Raw genomic sequence first — 15842 nt, 5'->3', positions numbered from 1 at the left:
ATTTTCTTTACCGTTATAAAAATATAACTGGTTTACTATAAAATGTCAATTATATTTGATAGAGTTTTCTGACATTTTAATATCAACTATACTAAATGTCTAGAGGAGCTCTGTTTCATTAATTCTAAAATGATGGGGGTAATACAGTGCCTTCAGAAAGTATTTATACCCCTTGACTTATTCCACATTCTGTTGTTACACCCTGAATTGAAATATATTTAAATATAATTGTTTTTCTTACCCATCTACACACAATACCCCATAATGACAACGTGAAAACATGTTTTTAGAAATGTTATAACATTTATTGAAAATGAAAAACAAAAATATCTATTTATGTAAGTATTCACACCCAAGTTAATATTTTCTAGAAGCACCTTGGGCAGTGATTACAGCTTTGCGTTGTCATGGGAATGTCTGTATCACCTTTGCACATCTGGATTTGGGGGTTGTCTCCAATCTTCCTTGCATATTTCCTCGAGCTCTGTTAAGTTAGATGGGGAGCTGCAGCAAACAGCAATCTTCAAGTCTAGGCCACTGAACGACTTTCACATTCTTGTTTTGAGGCATTTCCAGAGTTGCTTTTGCTATATGCTTGGGGTCATTGTCCTGTTGAAACGTATATCTTCCAACAGGACATTCTGCATTCTGAAGCAGGTTCTCAAGGATGTGCCTGTATTTGGCCCAATTCATTGTTCCCTCTATCCTTACCAGTCTCCCTTTCCCTGCCGCTGAAAAGCCTCCCCATTGCATGATTCTGCCACCACCACTTCAAGGTAGGGATGGTGTTAGATGGGTGATGAGCTGTGCCTGGTTTTGTACAGACATAGTGCTTTACATGTGTCTTTCACATGCTTTTTTTGTAAACTCCAGGTGTGCTGTCATGTGGCCACTCTCCCATAAAGCCCAGATTGATGAAGTGCTGTAGAGACAGGTTCTCCCATCTCAGCCAAGGAACTCTGTAGTTCTGTCACTGTGTTCATTGGGTTCTTGGTCACCTCTCTAACCAATGCCCTTCTCGCCAGGTTGCTCAGTTTGGTCAGACGGCCAGCATCCAGGTAGTTCCATATTTCTTCCATTTTCAAATGATGGAGACAACTGTGCTCTTGGAAACTTTCAACATTCTAGAAAGTGTTTTATACCCTTCCACAGATAATATGCCTCGTCACATTTCTATCTCAGATCTATGGACAGTCCCTTGGACTTCATGGTATAGTTTCTGCTCTGACATGCATTTATTTTATGGTATTATGGCAGTCCGCAAACATACGTTAGAGGTGCATGCCGCCACCTACTGTCTGGGCTATCAGCCTGCTGTTCTTGAGCGTTAATTCATTACACTTTGTGACACAAAGGGAAGGGGGGAAAAATGTGCCCTACCAACTAACCCTACACCCATTAAAACCTCACCACTATACCAACTAACCCTACACCCATTAAAACCACACCACTATACCAACTAACCCTGCACCCATTAAAACCACACCACTATACCAACTAACCCTACACCCATTAAAACCACACCACTATACCAACTAACCCTGCACCCATTAAAACCACACCACTATACCAACTAACCCTGCACCCATTAAAACCACACCACTACCAACTAACACTACGCCCATTAAAACCACACCACTACCAACTAACACTACGCCCATTAAAACCACACCACTACCAACTAACACTACACCCATTAAAACCACACCACTACCAACTAACCCTACGCCCATTAAAACCACACCACTACCAACTAACCCTACACCCATTAAAACCTCACCACTATATCACCTAACCCTACACCCATTAAAACCTCACCACTATACCAACTAACCCTACACCCATTAAAACCACACCACTCTGCCATTACACCCATTAAAACCTCACCACTATACCAACTAACCCTGCACCCATTAAAACCACACCACTATACCAACTAACCCTGCACCCATTAAAACCACACCACTACCAACTAACACTACGCCCATTAAAACCACACCACTACCAACTAACACTACACCCATTAAAACCACACCACTACCAACTAACCCTACACCCATTAAAACCACACCACTACCAACTAACCCTACACCCATTAAAACCTCACCACTATATCACCTAACCCTACACCCATTAAAACCTCACCACTATACCAACTAACCCTACACCCATTAAAACCACACCACTCTGCCATTACACCCATTAAAACCTCACCACTATACCAACTAACCCTACACCCATTAAAACCACACCACTCTGCCAACTAACCCTACACCCATTAAAACCACACCACTCTGCCATTACACCCATTAAAACCTCACCACTATACCAACTAACCCTACACCCATTAAAACCACACCACTCTGCCAACTAACCTTACACCCATTAAAACCACACCACTCTGCCAACTAACCCTTTAAAAAAGAAAAAATCTACCTTTATTTAACCAGGTAGGCTAGTTGAGAACAAGTTCTCATTTGCAACTGCGACCTGGCCAAGATAAAGCATAGTAGTGTGAACAACAACACAGAGTTACACATGGAGTAAACAATTAACAAGTCAATAACACAGTAGAAAAAAAGGAGAGTCTATATACAATGTGTGCAAAAGGCATGAGGAGGTAGGCGAAAAATTACAATTTTGCAGATTAACACTGGAGTGATAAATGATCAGATGGTCATGTACAGGTAGAGATATTGGTGTGCAAAAGAGCAGAAAAGTAAATAAATAAAAACAGTATGGGGATGAGGTAGGTAAAAATGGGTGGGCTATTTACCGATAGACTATGTACAGCTGCAGCGATTGGTTAGCTGCTCAGATAGCAGATGTTGAAGTTGGTGAGGGAGATAAAAGTCTCCAACTTCAGCGATTTTTGCAATTCGTTCCAGTCACAGGCAGCAGAGAACCGTAACGAAAGGCGGCCAAATGAGGTGTTGGCTTTAGGGATGATCAGTGAGATACACCTGCTGGAGCGCGTGCTACGGGTGGGTGTTGCCATCGTGACCAGTGAACTGAGATAAGGCGGAACTTTACCTAGCATGGACTTGTAGATGACCTGGAGCCAGTGGGTCTGGCGACGAATATTTAGCGAGGGCCAGCCGACTAGAGCATACAGGTCGCAGTGGTGGGTGGTATAAGGTGCTTTAGTGACAAAACGGATGGCACTGTGATAAACTGCATCCAGTTTGCTGAGTAGAGTGTTGGAAGCAATTTTGTAGATGACATCGCCGAAGTCGAGGATCGGTAGGATAGTCCGTTTTACTAGGGTAAGTTTGGCGGCGTGAGTGAAGGAGGCTTTGTTGCGGAATAGAAAGCCGACTCTTGATTTGATTTTGGATTGGAGCTGTTTGATATGAGTCTGGAAGGAGAGTTCACAGTCTAGCCAGACACCTAGGTACTTATAGACGTCCACATATTCAAGGTCGGAACCATCCAGGGTGGTGATGCTAGTCAGGCGTGCGGGTGCAGGCAGCGAACGGTTGAAAAGCATGCATTTGGTTTTACTAGCGTTTAAGAGCAGTTGGAGGCCACGGAAGGAGTGTTGTGTGGCATTGAAGCTCGTTTGGAGGTTAGATAGCACAGTGTCCAAGGACGGGCCGGAAGTATATAGAATGGTGTCGTCTGCGTAGAGGTGGATCAGGGAATCGCCCGCAGCAAGAGCAACATCATTGATATATACAGAGAAGAGTCGGCCCGAGAAATGAACCCTGTGGCACCCCCATAGAGACTGCCAGAGGACCGGACAGCATGCCCTCCGATTTGACACACTGAACTCTGTCTGCAAAGTAGTTGGTGAACCAGGCAAGGCAGTCATCAGAAAAACCGAGGCTACTGAGTCTGCCGATAAGAATATGGTGATTGACAGAGTCGAAAGCCTTGGCAAGGTCGATGAAGACGGCTGTACAGTACTCCCTTTTATCGATGGCGGTTATGATATCGTTTAGTACCTTGAGCGTGGCTGAGGTGCACCCGTGACCGGCTCGGAAACCAGATTGCACAGCGGAGAAGGTACGGTGGGATTCGAGATGGTCAGTGACCTGTTTGTTGACTTGGCTTTCGAAGACCTTAGATAGGCAGGGCAGGATGGATATAGGTCTGTAACAGTTTGGGTCCAGGGTGTCTCCCCCTTTGAAGAGGGGGATGAGGCAGCTTTCCAATCCTTGGGGATCTCAGACGATATGAAAGAGAGGTTGAACAGGCTGGTAATAGGGGTTGCGACAATGGCGGCGGATAGTTTCAGAAATAGAGGGTCCAGATTGTCAAGCCCAGCTGATTTGTACGGGTCCAGGTTTTGCAGCTCTTTCAGAACATCTGCTATCTGGATTTGGGTAAAGGAGAACCTGGAGAGGCTTGGGCGAGTAGCTGCGGGGGGGGGGGGGGGGGAGCTGTGGCCGAGGTTAGAGTAGTCAGGAGGAAGGCATGACCAGCCGTTGAGAAATGCTTGTTGAAGTTTTCGATAATCATGGATTTATCGGTGGTGACCGTGTTACCTAGCCTCAGTGCAGTGGGCAGCTGGGAGGAGGTGTTCTTGTTCTCCATGGACTTCACAGTGTCCCAGAACTTTTTGGAGTTGGAGCTACAGGATGCAAATTTCTGCCTGAAGAAGCTGGCCTTAGCTTTCCTGACTGACTGCGTGTATTGGTTCCTGACTTCCCTGAACAGCTGCATATCGCGGGGACTATTCGATGCTATTGCAGTCCGCCACAGGATGTTTTTGTGCTGGTCGAGGGCAGTCAGGTCTGGACCCAGGTCTGGACCCTACACCCATTAAAACCACACCACTCTACCAACTAACCCTACACCCATTAAAACCTCACCACTATACCAACTAACCCTACACCCATTAAAACCAGTTGGTTTTAAAACCACACCACTATACCACCTAACCCTGCACCCATTAAAACCACACAACTATACCACCTAACCCTACACCCATTAAAACCTCACCACTCTACCACCTAAACCTACTCCCATTAAAGCCACACCAATATTCCACTACTTGGCCCTATCTGATCCAACACCAGACCGGCATCCTGGTAGAATGGGACACTATCGTTCAACACACCTCGTAACTCTTCTGCCGTAAAATCTCGTACACCCAAGCACTTCTCTGCAGCTGCCACCACAACATCTATTTTAAATGTGATTTTCTGCAGTATAGTTGATAACGATGGCTATGAACGCTAAAGAAACCAACATTACTGAGGCACGTTATTCTTATCACTTTTTATTGGCCTCGGCCTACTCACAGCAGGATCCCTCACCCTGTACACATCCCCTCCTACTCTATTCACCGCCTCAGCATGACACTGTTAGTACAACTCTGATCCCAGCAACCTCAACCTGCCTTTCCCAGGACACTTCTGATCTACAGCACCATGGGTACCCCTACAATTCACACACACACACACACACACACACACACACACACACACACACACACACACACACACACACACATTCCTTTGTTTTATGTTTTCCTGCACACTTCTCACATATAGGAATCTCGCTCCTACACACTGCTGCAACATGACCGTAAGCTTGGCACCTAAAACAATGTAATGGTTTTGGGACAAAAGCTCACAGGGTAACTGACACATCCTAACTTGACTTTGTCGGGTAAAAACTCTGCATCAAAACTCAGCAGGACAGACCGTGTCTTCTGTTTCACAACGCTCTCGTACGGATCAAACCACCAAGCTGACAAGGTACAAATCTGTCATTCTGCCCCTAAACAGGCAGTTAACCCACTGTTCCTAGGCCATCATTGAAAATAAGAATGTGTTCTTAACTGACTTGCCTAGTTAAATAAAAGGTTAAAAAAAAAAACTAGGCTACATATGCTTAGTTTAATACACTGAAACAAACTTACAAAATAAAATCTATTTAGTCCAATCATTGTTGATAAATATCATGTCGCTGTCCATGGTACTGATTTCTGTCTGTGTGTGTGCTCTTGCACAGGTAAAAAAACTAAAAAACATTATAGGTTGACACCCTTGTAGACTAGATGAATGCTAATGCCATCATCCTCTCTCTCTTTTTTCCACATTGCACATCACTCTCTCGTTTAATGACATGTGCCACACATTCTGACAACCCATTCATCCGTAAAGCAGCACACTGTCGTAAACCATAATAACGTACAGCACTACGAACAGCACGTCGTACCATACATAACATTCCCCCCCTTTCCAAAACCAGGGACTGGTGCCATACATAACATTCCCCCCCTTTCCAAAACCAGGGACTGGTTCCATATATAACATTCCCCCCCCTTTCCAAAACCAGGGACTGGTGCCATACATAACATTCCCCCCCTTTCCAAAACCAGGGACTGGTACCATACATAACATTCCCCCCCTTTCCAAAACCAGGGACGGGTACCATATATAACAATGCCCATAGGGCAAGAACATAGAGTGATACCTGTAAGAAAGAAACATTAACCCTTAAACGGAAGAGGTAAATAACGACAATCCGAACTAGCCAGTTCAGTCCAGTAACCTAGAGGTTGACTAAGAATTAAAGGAGGTTAAGTAGTCCCCCAGATGAGCTGGGCGAGTTTGTGCCCTCATAGGCCGTTCTTCAGCCGCCGTGGCTCTGGCCCTTGGGGAGCCCACAGAGGCTGGGGGGAGGTGGTAGTAGTGGGGGAGGTCCATCAGGTGGCGTTTCTGGCTTGTAAGTCAGTTTTGTAGGCATTTGTGTTCATTGAGGGGCAGGGACTTTTCTGAGGTGGCTGGCGTGCCGGCGTGATCCATTGCTCAGCATGAGCCATCCTCCCCTCTCATGTTGGCGAAATGGTCAATGATTTCATCATACAGTATGCTTTTAGTGTTAGTTTTCATAGGCAACCTAGCTAAACATGCTTGTTAGCTTAACTTCCTGACATGGGCAACAATGAACCAGCTAATTTAGCTAGCTAAATGAGAGCCTACATTTACCCTACATATTGATCTTCTACCGTCTCAAGCCAGAGCCACAGTATATGAATTTAGGGCTAGATCAGAATCGCCGTCATTATCATTGGCCAGTATAGAGAATTAAGTCAAAAGCACAAGTCCAAATCCCCATCCCTGGATTAGGAAAGGGAAATCACCACAAGTAAACCAGAAACAAACACTGAGGACATTTATCTTAGGAAGCCAAATCCAAACTGGCCTCCCTTGGAGTGCGTTTTGCTGCACCAAGACAACCCACAGTAGACTCAGCTGAACACTGATAGGCTAATTATTTTCTATAATTGTATTATTTTATTTAATCAAGGGAGGCCAAATGCTACAGCTGGCAACGTGTCATACAAGTCGACATCATAGATATTGGGCCACACATACTGAGACAGAGAGGCGCTATTTCCCTCCCGCAGATGATATTCAGCCACTTGCGAATTGACTGAAAAGTATATAAACATTTAAATAAATATTCGGGGCTAGAGTCCATGAATACACGGCACTGGTTATCCCTCCTTTCAATGGCGCCCTGCTGCAGAGAGCAAAGCAAGTCAAAGTTCTTGTCCCTTGGCGTGTGGTGAGCAGCGCCCGCTCCCTCTGGACTGAAGAATCGCGAGTCCACTTTGAGTTACTGTCACCGACTCAACAGCCCCCAACCAACCTGACACCCCGTATGGATCAGCCAGAAGGCAAGGATCCAGTCTCTCAACAACAACAAAAAAAATCTCACACCCACTGAGCCGCCATCATTTTTGTCATCATCTGGACGAGGCACGAACTTGACGGCCTTCACCGCACCTGCCGCTGGTAGTTGATCCTCACCAGGTTACATTTCTGAGCGACAGGAGTACGTTTTCTTTTTGTACTTAACGATAATTTTCCCGACCACACCGCTTCCCTGTACACATCTCATTTCATGGTGTCCATTTCTACATATCCAAGCTCTTTCCACTCCTTCATCCTCTGTAGTAACAAACTGTTTAAAATTGTTTCTTGAATTTCTCGCGTCGACTCAAAACGCTCTATCAGTCGCCATTACTCCTCCTGGAAACCCCAGTCCCTCTGACATGCAGTCAACTGTTACCAGTCGCCATCACTGTTACCAGTCGCCATCACTGTTACCAGTCGCCATCACTGTTACCAGTCGCCATCACTGTTACCAGTCGCCATCACTGTTACCAGTCGCCATCACTGTTACCAGCCGCCATCACTGTTACCAGCCGCCATCACTGTTACCAGCCGCCATCACTGTTACCAGCCGCCATCACTGTTACCAGTCGCCATCACTGTTACCAGCCGCCATTACTCCTCCTCCCTCTGACATGCACTGTCAACTGTGGGACCTTAAATAGACAGGTGTTTCTAAATCATGTCCAAACGATTGAATTGGCCACAGGTGGACTCCAATCAAGTTGTGGCAACGTCAGTGAAGATCACAGGAAATTGGATGCAGCTGAGCTTAATTTGTGTGTTATAGGAAGTGGGTGTGAAAAGGCTACCAATGTCAGTTAGACATTCCTGTAAATAATATGTATTAATTGGGAAACATTTACAAAAACACTCATTATTGGGTATTGTGTGTAGATGGGTGATTTATTTATTTTTTAATCCATTTTGAAATCAGGCTGTAAATGTTGAATAAGTCAAGTGGTATGAATACTTTCTGAAGGCTCTGTATTTGGGGGGGGGGGGACTACTACTCATGCAAAATGTATATTTACACTTTCGCAATATAGTGAGAAATTGAGAATTAAACAACTAATTATCAAATCGCAAACTGAAGCCAAACATGAAATTATATGAAGAAAACAAAAATTGATAAAAGGACGAAATATTATTAAATAAATCGTATTTTATTATTAGTATGTGACTAGGTATAACCGGAGAAAAAAAACGACAAATTGTAGTAATCTGCTAAACTGCAAAAAAACTGTATTGGTGTGTGTTTTCAGCTGATCTGAATGAGTCCATGCCAACAGACCCCCATGGAGGGGGCATTTTATGCAATGGCTGCCAGGTAGTCCTTGACCTCTGCTGTGGTGAGTCTTCTGAAACCTGCCTCGTTGCAGATTCCCACCTCAATGTTATCTTCTGTCATCTGACCCTCAAAACTTTCCTTTAAAAACACACACAGAACACAATATTAATGCATGGATTTCATTAGAACACTATGATAAATTAAATCATTAAGTTTTCAAACTATTCCAGGTTTAACCTAAAGGTTTAACCTAAAGTATCACATGTTGCCCTTTTTCTCCCCAATTTCGTGGTGTCCAATTGTTGTAGTAGCTACTGTCTTGTCTCATCGCTACAACTCCCATACGGGCTCGGGAGAGATGAAGGTTGAAAGTCATGCGTCCTCCGATACACAACCCAAACAAGCCGCACTGCATCCAACCCGGAAGCCAGCCGCACCAATGTGTCGGAGGAAACACTGTGCACCTGGCAACCTTGGTTAGCGCGCACTGCGCCCTGCCCACCACAGGAGTCGCTGGTGCGCGATGAGACAAGGACATCCCTACCGACCAAGCCCTCCCTAACCCGGACGACGCTAGGCCAATTGTGCGTCGCCCCACGGACCTCCCGGTCGCGGCTGGTTACGACAGAGCCTGGGCGCGAACCCAGAGTCTCTGATGGCACAGCTGGCGCTGCAGTACAGCGCCCTTAACCACTGCGCCACCCGGGAGGCCCTCTACTGTGTTTCTTAAACACCTCTGAGAGGGAAGAGTACTAAAGCTGCAGGTGAGATGAATTACCTTCAAGGTTAAGATTGCTGTGTGGATTGCATCTTCCAGCTCCAGATCCACGTTATATCTCTTTTCTAGGAATGTTTTCCCATTGACGTAGTTCTTTCCCATCGCTGTGGCTTTCCATGCAAAGTATGCACCCTGTGTACATCAAAATAATCATATAGTGAGTACCGGGAAAAAACTATGTAGAGTGGGGGCAAAAAAGTATTTAGTCAGCCACCAATTGTGCAAGTTCTCCCACTTAAAAAGATGAGAAAGGCCTGTAATTTACATCATAGGTACACTTCAACTATGACAGACAAAATGAGAAAAAATATCCAGAAAAATCACATTGTAGGATTTTTAATGAATTTATTTGCAAATTATGGTGGAAAATAAGTATTTGGTCAATAACAAAAGTTAATCTCAATACTTTGTTATATACCCTTTGTTGGCAACGACAGAGGTCAAACGTTTTCTGTAAGTCTTCACAAGGTTTTCACACACTGTTGCTGGTATTTTTGGCCCATTCCTCCATGCAGATCTCCTCTAGAGCAGTGATATTTTGGGACTGTTGCTGGGCAACACGGAGTTAAGAAGTAAGCTCACTCCACAGCTAGCTTGAAATGTCACGGATGGAGCCATCTGATTGGTACACTTTTGGGTGGCTCAAACCGTTGAAACGTTGTCAAGGAGGGCAGCCACGTGTGTTATCAAAGCAGAGGTCCCGAGTTCGAGCTGATTTGGGGGGGGGTACTCGCTAAGCCAGCAACGTCCGTAACATATGCACATATAACAGTAGAGAAGACACTTGGGCCGTCTACACTTGACACTTACATGCTACTTCTGCAATCAGAATACGGAGATTGCATTGAAAAGACTGGTTGTGGTCGGATTGTGTTCAGTTCTGGCCGACCACTTCAGGTGGTGGTCAGGGACACATTTTGTACAGATCTCTCCTCAGTCTGGACACAATCAGGCTACCATCGCCCACTGTCATCAGCACATGTTTTGGGAGCGAGAGGCACCTTTTTTCATTAAAAAGTTGAAGGAAATATGTTCCAAGTGTGGAATGTGTTTGCTGGCTTCATAAATGCTAGCCAGCTAGCTTATTTAATCAAGCTACCTGTGTTATTGACTGTACGTTTTGTTTATGTGTAACTCTGTGTTGTTGTTTTTGTCGCTATGCTTTATCTTGGCCAGGTCACAGTTGTAAAGGAGAACTTGTTCTCAACTGGCCTACCTGGTTAAATAAAGGTGTATTTTTTATTTTTTATTGGTAAAACAATTTTTTGTTTTGCCTGTTTGCAATCCCTTTAGCTTTGCTAGCTAGCTTGCTGGCTAGTTACAGAGGTTAGCTGGCTAGTTAGCTACAGTAGTTTGCTACTTCCATCAACTTGCTGTGTTGTTACCAGATGTAGCCTGTTCCACCGTTTGCATTATGCATTCTGGCATTTGAATATAGCGCAGGAAAAGGGAATCAGGGCACATTTAAAATGTAGGTTTAGATGCATGACGAGTTCGGAGTTCCATGATTAGAACTCCATGATCAGAACACAAAAGCTCCATAAACTGTCTAGACTCGGCCTAGGAGTGAAGCAATTCAACGATAGTGTGTTTATACTACCATGAATACTTACAGAGGGATCTGACTGGAAGAGGTAAGGGTGATCATCATCCCATCCAGCTATCAACAGTGACACACCAAAGGGTCGCACTCCACTGAAAAAAACACAGGATGTTACTCTCTAGAAATTCAGGTGAAAACAACTACTTTATCAACACACATGGATATTGTAATTCAGCAGTGGCCAACCCTCGTGGAAAGATACTAGGTGTCCGGGCTTTAGGCTTTTCCTTCAGCCAGCCCTGCTCTAACACACCTGGTTCTATACTGGGTGTAAGGGCTTTAGGCTTTTCCTTCAGTCCTGCTCTAACACACCTGGTTCTATACTGGGTGTCCGGGCTTTAGGCTTTTCCTTCAGCCAGCCCTGCTCTAACACACCTGGTTCTATACTGGGTGTAAGGGCTTTAGGCTTTTCCTTCAGCCCTGCTCTAACACACCTGGTTCTATATGGGGTGTACGGGCTTTAGGCTTTTCCTTCAGCCAGCCCTGCTCTAACACACCTGGTTCTATACTGGGTGTCCGGGCTTTAGGCTTTTCCTTCAGCCAGCCCTGCTCTAACACACCTGGTTCTATACTGGGTGTAAGGGCTTTAGGGCTGAAGGAAAAGCCTAACACACCTGGTTTTACCAATCAGATGGTCAGCAGGACCTTGATAAGCTGAATCAGTGGTGTTTCAGCAAGGTTGGATCAAAAGCCTGCACAATCAGTCGGCCAGCCTGATCAAACTTGAGGAAACCCACAGAACAGAACTGACCCAGACTGTGTGTACTCCTGCATGACAGAGGCTACCCGCTGGACAAGCTGGGCTGTGGGGATTGGCTCCTGGTAGACCAGGAAGTACTGCTGGGCCAGTTTCCTCGCTCTCCTCAACAGCACCCTGCAGAGTAACAAGAGACACATTTCTAAGATATTCTTATCCCTGTTGTAAACCCAAGATTTAGAAACTCAAGGAAAGGCAGTCTCCCTCACACACACCAGGATGTACCTGTAGTCTGGACCCATTCCACTGTAGACCATGCCAATATGTTTGGTTATCATCTCGACTTTGTGAACACTCGTCTCATCGTACAGTATAGACTTCTGTTTCTTCTCGGTTGCCAAAACGACTCCATTTGAGGCTTTAAACGGGGAGAAAGAAACCATCAAAATCTGGACTGTCTTCTGTAATGCGGCTAAACTTCTTGATTTGGCCTTGTCTTAGATTTGGTTCATTAAGGCTGTTTCAACAGGTAGCTCAATACTGATATTTTTTTTCCCACTAGTTGTTTTTTTGACCAATCACATCAGATCTTTTTCAGAGCTGATCTGAGTGTTCGAAAGACCAATCAGTAAAAAAAAATATCTAAAAGTAGCCTTAAAAATCCCAGCAGCCATGACTGAATTCAAATGTGAGTTGGTTTCAGGTGTGGTTTGATATGGGGGTCTCGTGTGTTCGCAGGTGGGAAGAGTTAGCCAAATTATATTGCCGTTTTGCTTTAGCCGGCTGGTGTGCTACCGTGGCAAAATTGGTTTGACTTTGGATAGCCCATCTCTGGGCCTAGTATGGAACCGTCAATAAATAACAATGTAAATTAGGCAATATTTTCACGTTGCACACTTTTTATTTCTCATGAACTGTTTTCAATATTTAGGGATATCCAAAGTCAAACCACATTTACCACTTCCATTACGATCGGGGTCGCATGCTGCTACACTCCAAATGGATGAGAACTTGTTTGCTGCCAGCTGTGGACCGGGTTGAAATAAACCCAACCTTCATTTACATTGTGGCATACTCCAGTAGAAAAATCTGTTTTGGACAAAACTGACTTTATGACCAAAATTATCCTATTTACACTTTGTAGTCAATTTTGACATTAGAATAAATGTTACTGACTCATATCGATGGCTGTCTTCTAAATTAGAAGTTGGTTTTCAGGGACAGTTGCTCTTTAAAAGAGTTTGGTGCCATGGACACATATATACAAGATGCCTGCATACAAAAAGCCATTACCTGGTGGTTGCTCCACTGTATACATACATGGGCTGCGTTTAAACAGGCAGCAACTTCAGATTTTTCTCTCTCATCAGATTAGCTCTTAAGTGAAATTTGTCTGCCCGTGTGAACGCAGTCATATTGGGTGATCATTTTAAGTCATCTTTACCTTTGATTCCCACTGAGGGGGCTCCTGCTGCTACTGCTGACAGGGCATACTCAATCTGGACCAGTTTACCAGATGGGCTGTTTGGGAGGGAAATTGTTTAAACTTTTCATTAAAGACGTCATGACAAATAATTTCGTCTTGGTCTGATCAGTGCTTTTAGAGTTTATATTTATTGGTGTAACGTTAGCTAGTGACTCAGTCTCACTCAGCAATCAACAAACTGAAAGTGAATGTAAACTTGCAACAGCAAAGCCAGATGCCTTTTTGAAAAGATCGCAACTCAGCTAATCACTTAATTACTGAAAGAGAGCAAATGGTATGAAGAGACTAAATGTGTTGGAAATCAAAATAGCCTGTTTGAAGATCTTGAAAAAGAAACATCACACTTCCTACTACTAGCCTAACATTAGCTAGCCAGAGTAACAGAATGACAAAGCATCAAACCACCGCGAGCAACAGTCTGGTTTCTAAACAACTCGCTCGATCTCAATTTTTCTTCCTTTCAATGTCTTCCTGCAATAACCAAACTAACAAAACTGTTGCTACTACAGTAATTTGTAAAAGTTACCTGAATGTGGTGAGTGAGAAACTGTACCCCCTTTCTCCCATATTTACTCAGTACTGGTGATAACGCGTTATATGACAAGATGCAATTGGTTCTTCGGTTGTCGCAGTTCAATGACGTATGTGATTCAATGACCGTGAGCTGTGTGACATGAGTGTAAAGGCACTACTCAAACCTCTAAAATTATGAATTCGTCTGGTTTCATGTGTTTTTTGAGACGTTCGTTGTTACAGCTGGAATGCAGAATTATAGAGGCTACAGGACTTGACAGACAATTTGGTGAGTTTGAGCTTTACACAACATTCTGCCTTGTGTTTATTTGTAGCTAGCTGGCTGGCTAACACTCGAACTAACTAGTAAGCTAGCTTTAAAACTTCCATGGTAGCTATGTTACCCTGCATAATCTATGACTTTGTGTTGGACAGTAAGAACTATGATGATGTACGATTCTATACGTGCTTCAATCTATGAGTAGACTACTAGATGTATACTGACTGACATGCATACATCGTTTCTGTCTATTGCATAGATTGTTGATATGTGATTGTGTCTCTGTGTGTTTTGTTTCTAATCAGCCCCAGCTCTAGCTGTCCATGGGCCCAGCATCCTCCCACATCCCCACGATGAGCAAGAGGTGCCCTCGGAGCCCAGCTTCCTGGACAATGTGTTCTGGATGGCAGCACCCAAAAAGAGACGCACAATAGAAATCAACAGGACCAGAAGACGAGACCCAAGCTTTATGCTCAAAGTTAAGGTATTAACTTTGATTACTTGTATCATTTCACCTGTAATTATTGTCCTCTGATGTCCAGTTGTATGTAGCATATTTTATGTAATAAATATTGCAATAAACACAATTGAAAAGGCAATAGATTTTTCTGATGTTTTGTGCTCTCTCTCTCCCTCGTTCTCCTCCTCCCTATCCCCCCTTTCTCTCTCTCCCCCTCATCTCTCTCTCTCCCTCGTTCTCCTCCTCCCTATCCCCCCTTTCTCTCTCCCCCTCATCTCTCTCTCGTTCTCCCCCTCCCTATCCCCCCTTTCTCTCTCTCCCCCTCATCTCTCTCTTTCTCTCTCCCCCTCCCTATCCCCCCTTTCTCTCTCTCCCCCTCATCTCTCTCTTTCTCCCCCTCCCTATCCCCCCTTTCTCTCTCCCCCTCATCTCTCTCTCTCCCTCATTCTCCCTATCCCCCCTTTGTCTCTCCCTCGTTCTCCCCCTCCCTCGTTCTCCCCCCTTTCTCTCTCTCCCCCTCTTTGTCAGACCAACATTGAGCCGTGCGTGGAGTGTGGCCACCTGAAGCAGAAGCATATTCTGTGTGGGTTCTGTTATGAGAAGATCAGGAAGGAGACAGCGCTGATCCGAGGTCAGATTAAATCCATGGAGGGCAGGCCTCTCAACACACCAGCGCAGGAGACCCTGGTCCTGTATGACAGCGAGAGTCCATGGGAGTCCGACAAAGACAAGAGGATAGTGGAGAGAAACAGAAAACGACCCTCCTGGTTCAGTATCTATTGAGGTAGCATTTAGTCACACCAGTAATTAGGTTGCTAATATCCCAGTTTCTGTAGTGAAGTAAATGCATTGATTAAAAAAATCAACAGCAGCATTCTTTTTTTTGTTTTGTTATCAACACATGACAGAACCTTCAAATGTGGTTCATTTTCTTTGTCTTGTTATTGGAACATGGCTACAATGTCACATATTGTACATCCTCTACATGTTGGTAGGAACATGCTATACCTTTGTTATTAATGAGAATGAATCTTTATTTGAAAAAAAAAGGCTTTATTGGGGTCACATTTCAATTAGATTAGTAACACATCTTTTTT

At 44.4% G+C, this 15842-nt stretch overlaps 2 protein-coding genes across 2 annotated transcripts; one reads left to right on the top strand and one right to left on the bottom strand.

Moving 5' to 3' along the window:
* Positions 1 to 8782: 8782 nt before the first annotated feature.
* LOC116359273 (proteasome subunit alpha type-2-like) lies at positions 8783 to 14149 on the bottom strand. The gene is made up of 7 exons (XM_031811938.1): positions 14019 to 14149; positions 13451 to 13527; positions 12292 to 12424; positions 12061 to 12183; positions 11320 to 11401; positions 9707 to 9838; positions 8783 to 9066 (listed from the first exon to the last, which is right to left on the bottom strand). The coding sequence occupies exons 1-7, from the start codon at positions 14057 to 14059 to the stop codon at positions 8950 to 8952; spliced, it is 705 nt and encodes a 234-aa protein (XP_031667798.1). The 5' UTR covers positions 14060 to 14149; the 3' UTR covers positions 8783 to 8949.
* On the top strand, positions 14114 to 15794 carry LOC116359274 (39S ribosomal protein L32, mitochondrial). Its single transcript, XM_031811939.1, has 3 exons — positions 14114 to 14294; positions 14591 to 14769; positions 15274 to 15794. The coding sequence occupies exons 1-3, from the start codon at positions 14201 to 14203 to the stop codon at positions 15526 to 15528; spliced, it is 528 nt and encodes a 175-aa protein (XP_031667799.1). The 5' UTR covers positions 14114 to 14200; the 3' UTR covers positions 15529 to 15794.
* The last annotated feature ends 48 nt before the right edge of the window (positions 15795 to 15842 follow it).

Source organism: Oncorhynchus kisutch, unplaced genomic scaffold (assembly GCF_002021735.2).
Source record: "Oncorhynchus kisutch isolate 150728-3 unplaced genomic scaffold, Okis_V2 Okis02a-Okis13b_hom, whole genome shotgun sequence".
Taxonomy (NCBI): Eukaryota; Metazoa; Chordata; class Actinopteri; order Salmoniformes; family Salmonidae; genus Oncorhynchus; species Oncorhynchus kisutch.
This window is presented reverse-complemented; position numbering and strand designations above follow the sequence as displayed.